This window comes from Dreissena polymorpha, chromosome 9, assembly GCF_020536995.1.
Source record: "Dreissena polymorpha isolate Duluth1 chromosome 9, UMN_Dpol_1.0, whole genome shotgun sequence".
In the NCBI taxonomy this organism is placed as follows: Eukaryota; Metazoa; Mollusca; class Bivalvia; order Myida; family Dreissenidae; genus Dreissena; species Dreissena polymorpha.
The window spans coordinates 2,695,861-2,712,724 of NC_068363.1; the positions used below are offsets into that span (position 1 = coordinate 2,695,861).

The following is a 16,864-nucleotide window of genomic DNA, read 5'->3' on the forward strand; positions in this document are numbered from 1 at the left end:
ATAAATCCGGATATTTCGATATCCAAAATCGATCGCCTTTATTGCCCAAACACTACTATGTTTGAATATACATATATAACAACACAGGATATAAGAACAATTTCATTTGGCATTACAGGATGAGATTAAAAAGATAATATTAAATCCAGTCTAGAAGATTCAACACCTTTACCTTTCGTTGCTGGTCCAATTTCTAAAAATTTAGTTTTCACTTCCGATTGTTTGTATATAAAATCAAATACAACCTGTCTCTTTACATATAAACGTTACTATCAATAATAATCCATATTAAAATTAAATTATTTACATCCTAAACAAAATGAATTGTTTACCTGCGATTAGCGGAATGATTGCAAACCCTAGAGACAATACGAATACAAAACATGTCACGTTTCAGAATCGTCAAACCAACGATAATTAAAACATTTATGTGTGTAAATATTATATGAATAAAAATTTGAGAATATAGGAATTCAATTGCTCCAGAAATTTTATCCGAAGGGACATATATCCCATAAATAAACTGTTCACGTGCATGAAGCGATATTTTTTCCCAACCATATAAATATAGAAACAAAAACAAAACATATCCCATTTCGCCATCGCAAAAAATGGTATTCTGTTCTCACTGCAAAAACTCTTTGGGGCTGACCCTATACATTAAGCATTTTGGCGGACAGCTTGGATCCTAAGGTCCCTGGAAGTGGCTAATCGATGACGGAGGTGGATAGGCCGGCTGAGCAACTCCCGGCTGTATGGCAGGATGAGGTCCGGCGTGCATGGGGGCTTGAGGTACGCCGAACTGCGGACCTAAGCCGTATGGTTGTTGACCCGTGGGGTAGGGTTGTTGGCCCGTGGGGTACGGTTGCTGGTACATGGGATAAGCTTGCTGGTACTGTTGATTTGGGTAATACAAGTTGTTCATCGCAGACTGTTGATTAACCGCTGTTGCAGTAAAGAAGATATTGTATATTGTGTCACATTTTAAAAACACAATCGTTATAATAAGAAGCACCAAAACCATCATAATTATCACCATCAATATCACTTCTTTAATAAACACCCCTACACCATGCATGCCACTACCATTATTATCTCCAGCAGCTGCTGCTGTATGCCATCACCATTGCCCATAATAAAATTATCATCGACATCATCACCACTTCAATCATTTAAAACCCGTATCATCATATTTATTGCGAAAGCATTATTATCACATCCACAGCCTCCACCACCAGTATTATCACAAACAAAAACACACGTATAATCTTCGTAATCATCATCAACTTTATCACATGTGTTATTATCAAAACCACTACCGCAACCAACATCATCATTATTGACATAATCATACTAAATCCCAAGCCACCCATATCATCATTATTATCACCACAATCAGCATCACCATTATAGGTACCAACATATCCTAACGTCAAGCAAGTGTTAGTTCATATCGAATACTCACCCACCGCTATTGCTGTTCCCCCTACGCGCCTGGTTGACCAAGACTGATAACGCGTCATGCCATTTGCGCTCTTGACACAGCAGCACACACAGACAGTGACGATGACAGCGATGAAAATGACCGCACCGATGACAATAGGGGCGATGTAGCTGTAATTGAACTCCTGTGACGTGCAGCAATAATCATAGTAGCTATATGACTGATCGCAGCAGAGTTTCGGACAGTATTCAACAGGTGAGATCGCCGTGAAACAGTATTCTCCACAGAGGACTGTACCTGTAAAAAACAAATATGGATGATTCAGAGAATATGTGAGCGGTCGCAGCAGAGTTTCGGACAGTATTCAGCAGGTAAGATCGCCGTGAAACAGTATTCACCACAGAGGACTGTACCTGCAGGAAAACAAATAAAGATGATTCAGAGAATATGTGTGAATTGTGAGAGCTGTTTACGCATGTCATCAACGATGTAATGTATAACATATATAACTTGTGTGATTTGTGGCATTTCGGTTAAATGCGTGATAAATACAAAGCTAATATTCTTTATTTATAGTTTATTTGTTTGAACATTAGTGTGATCTGTAATGTGTTATATGCTATAGTGTGATATATAACCAGGGGTTCGGTAGACCGAGTGTCACTTGTGTTAGTGATCAATCAATTTCTGAGTATTTGTTTTTGGCGTCCTAATTCAAATCTTCGAATGTCAGACTATTTGCATAGTGAGGGATAATGCGAAATTAAACATGTTATTTTCTACTTAAATCTCTATACAAGACTGACGTTATATCCCGAGATCTGTGTTTTGTTTGATGTTCCCTTTTTCTTACGAAGACGCGTGATAGAGGACTACAATCTGATGTCAAATACTAAATATCAAAGCAGCGTGTTTTGTGTTATCAGATGAGTCATTTAAGTTCTTATTCTATGGAGTTAAATATAATTATCTCTACTCGCACACCAAAATTATCTGCAAATAAGTGCACCTCTTTGATTTTCAACATAGTTTTAAGATTTAAGACCCTGGGTAGTAAAAACGGTTCACGGTACTTCAGATAAGCGTACGACTGAATCTTACGAATCTTACGTAAGATCACCCTAAGATCTGTTGATAAAACGGCCTTCAGTAGTTTTTACATTAGTGGTATGATTTGAACAATCTTTGTAAATGACCACTGTCTGATGTCACCTACCATAAAAGTATATATAGTATGTGGGCATTGTGGTTTCAAAGAAGACATATTTTAAGGTGATTATGCTACAGAACTTCTAGATAATCAATGTGGCCCTTGTGGTTGACCAGTTTGGGGACATTGGGCATGACCAAAACGAATTTGTACATGACCCTAAGGTGATATTTCATTCTAAATGTCAAGCTGCAGGACGTGTAGTTTCAGATAAGAAGATATTTTTATTATATATAAGTCTTTTGACATAAAGATACCCTTGCTGAATGCCTTTTTAACGACGGTCGGCGGACGGAGCTGCTCGTATAAGGTCGTTAAAGCTCACGTTTTGCATTACACGTGTGAACTAAAATAGGACAAATATAGTTTGTCTTAACTACTTTGCGTATAGAAATTGGTAATAGAATATACACTTTTTCACTCACATCAGTGAAGCCACGAATGCTATTATAGTAACGAATGCTATTATAGTAGTAGTAGTAGTAGTAGTAGTAGTAGTAGTAGTAGTAGTAGTAGTAGTAGTAGTAGTAGTAATAGTAGTAGTAGTAGTAGTAGTAGTAGTAGTAGTAGTAGTAGTAGAAGTAGAAGTAGTAGAAGTAGTAGTAGTAGTAGTAGTAGTAGTAGTAGTAGTAGTAGTAGTAGTAGTAGTAGTAGTAGTAGTAGTAGTAGTAGTAGTAGTAGTAGAAGTAGTAGTAGTAGTAGTAGTAGAAGAAGACGTGGTAGTAGTAGTAAAAGTAGTTTTAGCAGTATAAGTAGCAGTAGCAGTAGTAACAGTATTTTATAGAAAACACATTATAATCAAACTTATTTACTGTAACGTACCTGTACATGTATACATAATAAAAAACCCGAATAATGTTTTATCCATGTTGTTAGTTTAAGTTTACAATTGTGTTCAATCTAGATTTTGTGCCGCCGAAGGATATCCCGTATAGGTTTTACTTCAGCAAATCCATGATTAAAAGGCTATCGCCAGTTTACAATATTGATTAGACGTATTGAAAAGTATTTACAATTTATCACGCGATACTAAATAAGGCACTCAAATAAAATGACCAAAATTAATATCAAGCTTATGGTGGCATATAACTTCCTTTAGGTAACCAACTACAGGAAAGTTTACTTCAATCACGATTAACTAATTGTAATGAATACTTTTCTATAATATTCGTTTTTAAAACGGATTAAATGGTCAATCACATAATAGTGCCAGCGGATAAACTTAATTTTTATTAGGACTCATATGTTCTCAAATATCTATATTTAAAAAAAGTTTTGCCGAATTCTTAAGCAATATCTACAAATACGCATTCTTATAGTTTTTGTTGTTGTTTATTGGTTAATACATGTTAACGTAAATCATTATACCTCATGAGTCCTGTTAACTTATAAAATCGGGTCTTTTGATATAAATGTATATAATTCATGTAAATTTGATAAATAAACAATCAAAATTATAACTCAAAACTAAAAAATAACAAAAATCTGATCATCAGTTTGGGGGAAGTTTTAGTCATGTGTTTGGTTATACACGAATGTTTTCCACAGAAAATATCCGTGAAGGCTATCACGATACGGATCGGCTAGCTTCTCTACAAAGCCGCTGTACTACAAATCCTAGGATTGTGTGGTAAGATTCTGTGAAAGAGCACATACCTTTTGTTGGGATTTGTCTTGAAATAGTTCTCGTTGACATTTAGCAGTTAAGTTTGAATAAAATATGGCTGTTTTTAACTAATAACCATATACTGAGCAAATTAAACGTAAACTTGCTAATAAGTGGGTGAATGTTGCCTCTGAACGGCCTGGCATAAATTACCTACATTAAAAACCTCCTGAATACGCCGGAGAGTTCATCACGCATCTACTACTACTAGAAGAGCTTTGCTTGTAATAATTTACAAAATTAAGAGGAAAAGGTTTGAATCAAAGCGTGTATGTACCCAAAGGAATGAAACCGCAGACAGAAATAAATTAAGTATGAAACATTAAGAAAGCGAAACTAAATCTAGTATTTGCGCGGTTAGCAAGATATCTTTTCTTTATTTGACAGCTTAAATTGTTCATATGTATGGGAGGGTTGGTCTGTTTTTAAAACTAACCCGCCTTAAAACCGGGCTGTCTTCATGAAATCAAAATTTGTTTTTTGGTTCGGAAGGTTACAACTGTATTTGTTTTGCGGCACAGATCTTGGTTAATAGTTAAGTCGCAATGATTTATCTTATACTCAAAGTAATATGTTAACCCACAAATCTGCCAGGAACAATGAATTGTGAGTTTTCTTTCTCGCAATGCCGGAAGAAAACGACGTGGTCTACGATGTTGAACTAAAAATCGTATATACCCGCTTTAAGTGCTTTGAATAACGTACACTAAATAAATCCGGATATTTCGATATCCAAAATCGATCGCCTTTATTGCCCAAACACTACTATGTTTGAATATACATATATAACAACACAGGATATAAGAACAATTTCATTTGGCATTACAGGATGAGATTAAAAAGATAATATTAAATCCAGTCTAGAAGATTCAACACCTTTACCTTTCGTTGCTGGTCCAATTTCTAAAAATTTAGTTTTCACTTCCGATTGTTTGTATATAAAATCAAATACAACCTGTCTCTTTACATATAAACGTTACTATCAATAATAATCCATATTAAAATAAAATTATTTACATCCTAAACAAAATGAATTGTTTACCTGCGATTAGCGGAATGATTGCAAACCCTAGAGACAATACGAATACAAAACATTTCACGTTTCAGAATCGTCAAACCAACGATAATTAAAACATTTATGTGTGTAAATATTATATGAATAAAAATTTGAGAATATAGGAATTCAATTGCTCCAGAAATTTTATCCGAAGGGACATATATCCCATAAATAAACTGTTCACGTGCATGAAGCGATATTTTTTCCCAACCATATAAATATAGAAACAAAAACAAAACATATCCCATTTCGCCATCGCAAAAAATGGTATTCTGTTCTCACTGCAAAAACTCTTTGGGGCTGACCCTATACATTAAGCATTTTGGCGGACAGCTTGGATTCTAAGGTCCCTGGAAGTGGCTAATCGATGACGGAGGTGGATAGGCCGGCTGAGCAACTCCCGGCTGCATGGCAGGATGAGGTCCGGCGTGCATGGGGGCTTGAGGTACGCCGAACTGCGGACCTATATTTAAAAAATTTTTTGCCGAATTCTTAAGCAATATCTACAAATACGCATTCTTATAGTTTTTGTTGTTGTTTATTGGTTAATACATGTTAACGTAAATTATTATACCTCATGAGTCCTGTTAACTTATAAAATCGGGTCTTTTGATATAAATGTATATAATTCATGTAAATTTGATAAATAAACAATCAAAATTATAACTCAAAACTAAAAAATAACAAAAATCTGATCATCAGTTTGGGGGAAGTTTTAGTCATGTGTTTGGTTATACACGAATGTTTTCCACAGAAAATATCCGTGAAGGCTATCACGATACGGATCGGCTAGCTTCTCTACAAAGCCGCTGTACTACAAATCCTAGGATTGTGTGGTAAGATTCTGTGAAAGAGCACATACCTTTTGTTGGGATTTGTCTTGAAATAGTTCTCGTTGACATTTAGCAGTTAAGTTTGAATAAAATATGGCTGTTTTTAACTAATAACCATATACTGAGCAAATTAAACGTAAACTTGCTAATAAGTGGGTGAATGTTGCCTCTGAACGGCCTGGCATAAATTACCTACATTAAAAACCTCCTGAATACGCCGGAGAGTTCATCACGCATCTACTACTACTAGAAGAGCTTTGCTTGTAATAATTTACAAAATTAAGAGGAAAAGGTTTGAATCAAAGCGTGTATGTACCCAAAGGAATGAAGCCGCAGACAGAAATAAATTAAGTATGAAACATTAAGAAAGCGAAACTAAATCTAGTATTTGCGCGGTTAGCAAGATATCTTTTCTTTATTTGACAGCTTAAATTGTTCATATGTATGGGAGGGTTGGTCTGTTTTTAAAACTAACCCGCCTTAAAACCGGGCTGTCTTCATGAAATCAAAATTTGTTTTTTGGTTCGGAAGGTTACAACTGTATTTGTTTTGCGGCACAGATCTTGGTTAATAGTTAAGTCGCAATGATTTATCTTATACTCAAAGTAATATGTTAACCCACAAATCTGCCAGGAACAATGAATTGTGAGTTTTCTTTCTCGCAATGCCGGAAGAAAACGACGTGGTCTACGATGTTGAACTAATTTTGACATGGTTTCCGCTCAGGCGAATTCATACAGTTAACATCGCAATGGAAGAGGGCAAAACACGTATCGTTTTCTAACAGAAAAAACTCTCAGAACATGGATGAAACTGACGCTATGTGCACATCACACAGATACACGGAAACCTAGATTGAACAACATTTTAATACTGGTCTCCTCAAATCATTCCAAACAAATGTAAGCTTGCGGTCTATATTACTTAAATCAACGCGATCTCTGCAAATGCGGTGTTGACGACTGGTAAGCATCCAATGATCCCTGGCTAGCCGCGCTTTGCACCAAATTTGTTAACGTTCAGCATTAGCGTTTCATTGCGTGGTTAGTATTCGATACAGAATTGCGATTACATTTCGGCTTGTTTGATTAAGGATATATTCTTCTACGTGAAAAATGCTACACGTTTGTGTTTCTTCGTGCGTTTGGTGAAAAATCAACTGTTGTCGTTGTCCAAACCGAGTCATCCGAAAAAATGGTACAGGTTGCCTATCAAAATGCATTTTGGAGGTTTTATGTTTTAACTAATGAAAATAGTTTGCAATCAGCTTAATGACCGTATGTCGATTCTTGTTCAGATGCTGTCACACAACCCATATCAATCTAACAGTTTGAATTTTGTACCCCAAAACAGTAAAAAACTTGTACGAAATGTTGTTTCTTGAATGCAAACATATTATCGCAATAACCCGTGCTAATAATCAGAAACTGGAAAAAAGTTATACGCACACGAAACTAGAAAATCTGCTTCTTTTACCAGCATGATAATGTCTGGTCACATATATTTTATTTTTTGTGAACAAATGTGTGTTTTCTGCCAGTTAACACCCTATGTAAGTCTGTCAGTTATTCTGCCTATAGTGTAGATATTTGCAAATTCAAGCCAGCGTAACATTTTCAGATGGAAGTGAACGTAAAAAAACTATTACACAGATAATTGGAAATTGTGGCTATTTTGCAGGCATGTCTGTGACCACTTCATGTGCAGTGAAGGTTTACTAAGTGTGGATCAATTCATGGTCATCATATTATGAGTAGTAAAACACTGTAAGAATCAAAACCGCACAACTGTATACCTCAGTCAAGTCAGTTCTTCTAATCATTCCTCATTGTATAGATAATTTTAAATTCTTAAGTAAAGCCTTCATAACATGTTTGTGTTAAAGTGAACAATAAAGGTATTGCATGCATGTCTAGGTATTGCTATGTACACTGAACCTCCTTTCAATTAAATCCTTTTATGGACTTTTATGTTCAAACCTCTGATAGATGTTGAACTTTGTCCTTGGCAAGCAAAATGAAGATCAAGGACAACTTCTTGCAACGATAACCATCTTGACAGCTGTTGTGTCCTGGCATATAATAATTACTCCATTGTAATGAAGTCACCAACCCCTTTTGTGTTATCCTTACATATTTATTTAATGGAAATCAATTGTTCACATATTTTCGCTTTTTGTAGAAAGTGTCAATACATGAGTTTACTGGCACACTTGTAATTTTGGTAACAGTTTAAAATATTTATACAAACAAGAAAAAATATGCCTGGCTTTGAGTTCGAACAAAGAGAGCGGGCGTAAACGTGTAAGTACATTCATCACAATGACGTCATAAATCAAATGTTCACGTATTTTCATGAATGTCAATGCGTGTATTAACGTAAAAACTATAATGCTCGTTATGAACATATAAGCATAGTGTAAGAGCAAGACAATATTGCTTTTTCTTCTCATCTCCCCCCGGGATTTGAACACATGATCATTTCAAGACGCAATATATCCGACCACTCATGATTAAGTTACAGCTGCGTAATTGATACGCCATTAAAAAATGATACAATCTTTTTTAAGTATTTTATTGATTAACATCGACGATAAACCATACACAAATACATATATCATATTTGCCATGCTTGGTGTGTGTGTGTGTGTGGGGGGGGGGGGTAACTTGTTATACTGATTTATATGGCATAACAACTTTAAAATTACTTTAAGAACCGATAAAGCATATGCATTAGATATTTGGTTTGTGACTTAAACGTTATTGCTTTAATCATGCTCAAGGATTTAAAACCGGCAACGTCCCCATTAGGGGCGGCTATCCAACTTTCAATCACGCTCTTCGTCGTGCAGCGATAATCGTACAGGCTGCTGGATCTCGAGCAGCAATAGTATGAGCAGTATTCACTGTGTCCGTATCTATCTATCTATCTATCTATCTATCTATCTATCTATCTATCTATCTATCTATCTATCTATCTATCTATCTATCTATCTATCTATCTATCTATCTATCTATCATCTATCTATCTATCTATCTATCTATCTATCTATCTATCTATCTATCTATCTATCTATCTATCTATCTATCTATATATCTATCTATCTATCTATCTATCTATCTAGCTATCTAGCTATCTAGCTATCTACCTACCTACCTACCTACCTACCTACCTACCTACCTACCTACCTACCTACCTACCTACCTACCTACCTACCTACCTACCTACCTACCTACCTACCCACCCACCCCACCACCCACCCACCCCCACCCACCCACCCACCCACCCACCCACCCACCCACCCACCCACCCACCACCCACCCACCCACCCACCCACCCACCCACCCACCCACCCACCCACCCACCCACCCCCCACCCACCCACCCACCCACCCACCCACCCACCCACCCACCCACCCACCCACCCACCCCCCACCCACCCACCCAGCCCACCCACCCACCCACCCACCCACCCACCCCCACCCACTCCACCCACCCACCCACCCACCCACCCACCCACCCACCCACCCACCCACCCACCCACCCACCCACCCACCCACCCACCCACCCACCCACCCACCCCCACCCACCCACCCACCCACCCCACCCACCCACCCACCCCACCCACCCACCCACCCCACCCACCCACCCCCCCACCCAACCACCCACCCACCCACCCACCCACCCACCCACCCACCCACCCACCCAATCCCACCCACCCACCGACCCACCCACCCACCCACCCACCCACCCACCCACCCAATCCCACCCACCCACCGACCCACCACCCACCCACCCACCCACCCACCCACCCACCCACCCACCCACCCACCCACCCACCCACCTATCTATCTATCTATCTATCTATCTATCTATCTATCTATCTATCTATCTATCTATCTATCTATCTATCCATCTATATGTCTGTCTGTCTGTCTGTCTGTCTGTCTGTCTGTCTGTCTGTCTGCGTGTCTGTCTATCTGTCTATCTGCAGCCAATTGTATAAACGATGGTTTAAATTAACTGTGGTAATCTGATTACCGCAGTTATTTACATGGTTAGGTTACCACCGTTTATTTTCATTTGTATAAACGATGGTTACTGCGCGGTTACATAACCACTGAAATTTGTAAACATACCGCAGTAAAATTACCAACAATGCAATACTAAACATGACGTCATTTTCGCGCAAATAGTCAATTTTACAGACGACGTTTTGAAAAAATGGACTCTGCAAAACGGGCTAAAGCTTTTAGCGAAAGAGAAATTGATGTTATAACGGATTTCATGAAAACAAACATTCATAAGCTTAGAGCGAACCATGGCTCGGGCGGTCCGGGCATGGTTGCTCGAGTAAGAGATATTTGGGTTGAACTATTAGCGGGGGTAAATGCTTGCGGCAACGGCCCCAGGACTCTCCAACAAGTGAAAGAAAAGTGGAGAAATATGGTAAATATAGAATTAGTATGTCTTTTATTATAAATTTACATAAAATAGACGAATTTCCATTTAACGAGTGAAAGTGATTAAACTGTCGACAAAATTAAGCAATGAGGGATATATATTTTGCCCGGGAGTGGCTGCCTTAGTTAAAACACGTTGTTTTTTTACAATTCATAGATACACAATTCACATAGAAATGCCAGAATATATAAGAATTTTAATAGGCAAAATGAAATGTATCCATTTGCTATATTTATTTTAGACAAAAAATGCGAAATCCGAGGTTTCTAGAGAGCGAAACCATGCTGCCGCTACGGGGGGAGGACCGCCACTGCCCGAGATGTCACAAACCTCGCAGGCGGTGGCGAGTCTATTCGCCACCTCGGCCTCGTTTCACGGCATAGTGGAGGACGCAGATACCGTCATCGGTTTGTTCAATATTGTTTTAAGATTAACGTTATACACATGAAAGATATTTCTGATATTTCATCTTCATACGTCAATATGTTTAAGATACCCAAATATAATCAATACCAGTATGAAAAATAATCGAATAAATTTAACGATTTCGTTTCTTACCTTGTGCTATTAATTATCCATTGATGATTGTCACTTAAACATTAGATCCTTTCCAATCATTTTCGAAACAAAATCAGTTACACTCTTATCACATTCACGCATTAATCTAAATTAAATCCAAATCGTTGTAGCGGTAACTCCTCCATCGCCGAATTTCCTGGGGCTGCCCATGATGGATTTTCTTACCGACATGGACATCCCAGATCCCTTCGGTGTGGCGGAAACCGGTGAAGACAGTAAGTACATACACTTAAAAGCTCAATGCTTTAACGTTCAAGCACCGAAATTCGACTGTCCACTTCAACATCCACACACTGAATGACGTTGACTTTACACAGCGACTGTTCCAAAAATGTTTGGGTGAACTCAATTTTTATGCTTTTGACATGTGCTTTGTGTAAATAAAAAAAAATCCTTTTAATTATATCAAAGGTGCACAAATATTCAACACTTATACGTTTGATGCATACATATGTTTCAAAATGCGGTTTTGGTAAGTTCCATGCTATTCATATGAATGTGTGTATTTTATTCTTCGCAAAATTTACCCGTGTTATTAATGAGCGATTCCAAAAAGACACCGTGTTGTTTCAATGTGTATGGGTCCAATGAGGGGAAACTATTGTCTTTATTTTTCATAATATATAAAGATTTGTTTAATTTAATTTCCAGATAAGTCGAAAACCAAGGAAAAAACTACCGGTAAGTTCTTTCATCAAAATTACTAAAATTCTATAAAGTAATAGATTCTATGTACGAAATAATTATTTTTTTATTTGTAAATTTTAACAGTGCCAATAGTATTTATTGAAATGAATTGTATACATTATGAAATGTAATGCTACTATTACAAATACTTATAGCAGTACCACTAACATTACAAGTGCTAACACTACCACTACTATGCTAGTGTTACTTCTAGTGCTACTACTTCTACAACCACTGCTACTTCTTATGCTAAGTACTAATACTACTTCTACTGCTACTACTAATATATACTTACGAAACTACTACTTTTACTACTACTACTACCACGTACACCACCACCACAACCACCACATTTTCTTCTTTTTTCCCTCTTTTATTCAGTTAAATAACTTAAAATAATAATATATTCGAATATTTGTTGTTCAATTCTAGCAACATCTGTTCCATCAGCCTCAACAGCCAGTGACAGAAGCAGAAAGAGGTATTAATTGGAATATGTAAACTTGAGTACTATATTTATTGATAAATCAAGACTATTCTTTTTGTTAGATTATTTTTTTAATTGGCAAGTTCATGAAATGTAAATGCTTGATATTATCATGTTTTTTTTTAACCTTCAATTTCATAAAAAAAATTGTACATTAAAATGTACTACCAATTACTTGTTCTTAGTGACACACTTTTTTAACTTTTTTTCTTTTGGACATATTTTTTAACATTGTTCTTTAAGGACTCTCAAAGATGCCCAACTAGAGGCCCTGGAAAGCCAATCAGAGATGAGCAGGGCGGGGGCAGAATGTTTTAGGAAAGTGGCCCGTCTTGCAGACTTTCTCATTGCTAAATTAGAAAAAAAATAAAAAATTATTCTTGTTAATGTTATTTTACTGTTGAATCTGTTTCTTTCGTTCACTGATTTGTTAATAACAACAACCGTTAATACAATATTATTTATTTTACTGAATATGTTAATGTATTTTCACAATGTTAATTGCAATAAATATTTCATTTTCCTTTACAAATGTGTTATTGTTTAGAAACAATGCAAAGCTTGGATTGCACATAAATTGCACTGTTTATTTATAAAATTAATAAACACAAAGAAAAAAAAAGGCATTAAAATGTAAACAAGAATAGCAAATGTATGTGATATTTTAAAATTGAACTTATTATAACAAAAAAAACATAATGGAAAACACTTAAACATCAAACAAAATACTGTTCAATCAGTCTATTTCTCACACCACGTCCGTCCATGGGTCCGTCAAAGTTCTGTATGTCTGGTTGTTCGTCAAGGTCGTCTTGAACATCCGGGTTTGGTTCCCCCCACATCCGTCTCATGTTGTGCAGTACAGCGCACACCAACACTATCCTGGTAACCTTTGCAGGCTTCATTCTTATCTGAAAATTGCCATAATTATTTGAAATTAATAATTAAATACTAATTATAACAAGCTTGTAAAGTTCCCTAAAGAAAATGGTTTTAAAAAAATGAGCTAAACATTTTATTCAGTGTATCATACTTAATTATCATTGAATTAGGAATCTCAGGATTGTTATTTTGTAACATTATGCTAAGGAATTTAATGTGAATTTTAATTTTAAATAATTAACAGATAACAAAATTAACAATATATTAATGATTAATAATGATTACATGTATAATGATTATGTATTTGATTTGCAATTTGTAAATATGTAACTTAAGACTTTTGAACATTGAAATCTATTGTGAAATTTAATGGATGTTCTACTATTACTGCATTTGATTCACAATAGATGAGCTATTTTTAGAGATTTATCTTCAGATAAATAACAAAAAGGAATATAAACTATTATTAATTAAATGATGTTTTAATGATAGGCAGCTTTGAAGCAGTCTTAAATGTTAGTATTCTTTTAGAAAACAAATAATTAAGTTTATATTTCTATCAACATAAATTTAACTTTTTGTGTTCTTAAAACATACAAAACTCAATGATTATATTGCTTTACATGCACTTGTCTGTGACCAATAATAATCTGTGTTCATTTATGATGTAATATTTCTCATTAACATGTTTGTAAAACAGATTAGATACTGGGCTAAAATTTTACAGTGATAAAACTTATAAAATGTTTAATTTCTTTCTCTTGTGATTGAAAAAAAAATTCTTGTTCAAAGACAAAAAAAGTTATTACAATTTTCAATGAATATTTTTTTCCTAATTTAAATATTATTTGTTGCATACATCAAATGAATTATAATTCAATTTTTAAGTAGACATTGTCTTACTTAATACACATTTGCAATATAAACATCGTGTATAAATTTACCTCCAATAATAATAAAATAACAAACTATCAAACTAAAGCGCAGCTTTCAATATTTAAACATTTTACATATGGGTAAAAAAAGCTTTTGCAAGAGTTACCCCGTAGGGAACCTCATTGTCAAAAATTACAATGTACACGAACTGTGTAGTACATGTATTATGCATTCAGAGAAAACTGAGTGGATTTAGCTAGTTTTCACACGTTAAGTCGCAGATACGGTCGCATTTTTATAGGAAAGATAACGGAGTTAAATAAACGTGGATGTGCACATGGACAGCAATCATTTATGTTTAAATTTAATAAAGTATGATGCGATTATTTCGTTTTATGATGTATTGTTTAATATTTTAAGACGAAATACTTGCATTGTGAACATCATTGAAATAATGAAATATGAACTACGTGTTTTGGATAAAATGCCATGGATTAAAAAATTAATGCAGTTTTTCCTGGAGATCAATAACACAAATAGGCTTACCGTTTCTGTCACAAGTTGCCTGTACGTTGATCGAATGATAATGTTTCCTGTTGACGTACGCTGCTTCGTCGGGCTGACCGGGTGAAACAAGACGGATGTGGGTTCCGTCTATACAACCAATGACGGAAGGGAATCCCCGAACCCGGAAGAAGTCATTAGTCGCTCGGCGTCGGTCTTCGTCGCTGGTCGGAAATTTAATGAAACGGTCCTTCAGTCCGAAATAGCGTCAACGACAGCGGTAATAACCCGAGAAACAGTAGCTATGTCAACGCCGAAGGTGTCGCCGATAACCTGAAGAAAATTCCCAGTAGCCAAGAATCGAAGAGTTATAAGTAACTGCTGTCGTGTTGACAGAGACCTGTTTAGTCGCGTCTGTCGTCGTAAAATAGGGTCCAAGAGGTCGACAAGTCTGTCTAGGCTCTGGGCAGAAAACCTATACCTTCGGCGCAGTTCGTCGTCATAAAGTCCATTCGTTTGTAAGTCAATTCGTCGAAACCGTCGCTGTTGTGTGTGTCTCAAATAGAGAACGTCCGCCATGTTGGTCAGTAGTCCGTGTGGTAACCAGCATCTAACCCAGCTCGTAGAGGTGGGTTAAAAATAACCGCGGTAATAGGGTGGTTAACGTCAACGTCGTTTTTTATACAAACCGCCGAGACGCGGTAACCATAGCGGTAACCACGATTTTGCGGTAACCTTGTGGTTAAATTGTTTATACAATTGGCTGCTGTCTGTCTGATGAATATTAAAATAGTTTGCTCTACAAACGTAACATTTTCTGCCTACCTACCTACCTACCTACCTACCTACCTACCTACCTACCTACCTACCTACCTACCTACCTACCTACCTACCTACCTACCTACCTACCTACCTACCTACCTACCTACCTACCTACCTACCTACCTACCTACCTACCTACCTACCTACCTACCTACCTACCTACCTACCTACCTACCTACCTACCTACCTACCTACCTACCTACTACCTACCTACCTACCTACCTACCTACCTACCTACCTACCTACCTACCTACCTACCTACCTACCTACCTACCTACCTACCTACCTACCTACCTACCTACCTACCTACCTACCTACCTACCTACCTACCTACCTACCTACCTACCTACCTACCTACCTACCTACCTACCTACCTACCTACCTACCTACCTACCTACCTACCTACCTACCTACCTACCCACCCACCCACCCACCCACCCACCACCCCCCACCCCCCACCCACCCCCCACCCACCCACCCACCCACCCACCACCCACCCACCCACCCACCCACCCCACCCACCCACCCACCCACCCACCCACCCACCCACCCACCCACCCCCCACCCACCCACCCACACCCACCCACCCACCCCCCACACCCACCCCCCCCACCCACCCACCCACCCACCCACCCCCACCCACCCACCCACCCACCCACCCACCCACCCACCCACCCACCCACCCAACCACCCACCCACCCACCCACCCACCCACCCACCCACCCACCCACCCAATCCCACCCACCCACCGACCCACCCACCCACCCACCCACCCACCCACCCACCCAACCACCCACCCCACCACCCACCCACCCACCCACCCACCCACCCACCCACCCACCCACCCACCTATCTATCTATCTATCTATCTATCTATCTATCTATCTATCTATCTATCTATCTATCTATCTATCCATCTATATGTCTGTCTGTCTGTCTGTCTGTCTGTCTGTCTGTCTGTCTGCGTGTCTGTCTATCTGTCTATCTGTCTGTCTGATGAATATTAAAATAGTTTGCTCTACAAACGTAACATTTTCTGCGAACTGACCGATTGTCAAATTTACCGACGAAGTGACTCCAAAACACAAATAAAAAATAACATGACAAACAAGTTCGTGGAAAATTTATTTGCTTACTTACTATATATATACATAACTATAAATACAAAAATAATTTTCGACGAACTTTTTTTGTCATGTTATTTTTTAGTACTTATGGACAATTTTGAGAGTTTGGGAGGGGGAAGCAGCTGCGGGGAGGGGGTAGTAGCTAATGCCGAGTGCTTGTGTTCCAAAATATACCACCTTCAAATATAATACACACATGCAGTTTTGTTTTCATTAAACGACCGCTG

General features: G+C 37.6%; 2 protein-coding genes across 3 annotated transcripts in view; one reads left to right on the plus strand and one right to left on the minus strand.

The window, feature by feature from the left end:
• The window catches only part of LOC127845004 (uncharacterized), a 4,123-nt gene extending 502 nt beyond the window's left edge, over positions 1 to 3,621 (minus strand). Inside the window, exons 1-3 of the mRNA XM_052375615.1 lie at positions 3,477 to 3,621; positions 1,466 to 1,741; positions 1 to 945 (exon numbers count right to left, since the gene is read on the minus strand). The exon at positions 1 to 945 is cut by the window's left edge and continues 502 nt beyond it. Of these exons, the coding sequence (XP_052231575.1) occupies positions 689 to 945; positions 1,466 to 1,741; positions 3,477 to 3,522 (579 nt within the window). The 5' untranslated portion in view covers positions 3,523 to 3,621 and the 3' untranslated portion in view covers positions 1 to 688. The remainder of the gene's footprint in view (positions 946 to 1,465; positions 1,742 to 3,476) is intronic.
• Positions 3,622 to 10,202: 6,581 nt separating this feature from the next.
• Positions 10,203 to 12,944, plus strand: LOC127845332 (uncharacterized). Of its 2 annotated transcripts, XM_052376192.1 has the most exons (6): positions 10,203 to 10,658; positions 10,915 to 11,080; positions 11,363 to 11,467; positions 11,904 to 11,933; positions 12,372 to 12,420; positions 12,670 to 12,944. In XM_052376192.1, exons 1-6 carry the CDS (start codon positions 10,434 to 10,436, stop codon positions 12,794 to 12,796), a joined length of 702 nt encoding a protein of 233 aa, XP_052232152.1. In that variant the 5' UTR covers positions 10,203 to 10,433; the 3' UTR covers positions 12,797 to 12,944. The 2 variants fall into 2 exon arrangements, with proteins under 2 accessions (XP_052232152.1, XP_052232153.1); XM_052376193.1 differs by lacking the exon at positions 12,372 to 12,420 and having other exon boundaries at positions 12,670 to 12,793.
• The last annotated feature ends 3,920 nt before the right edge of the window (positions 12,945 to 16,864 follow it).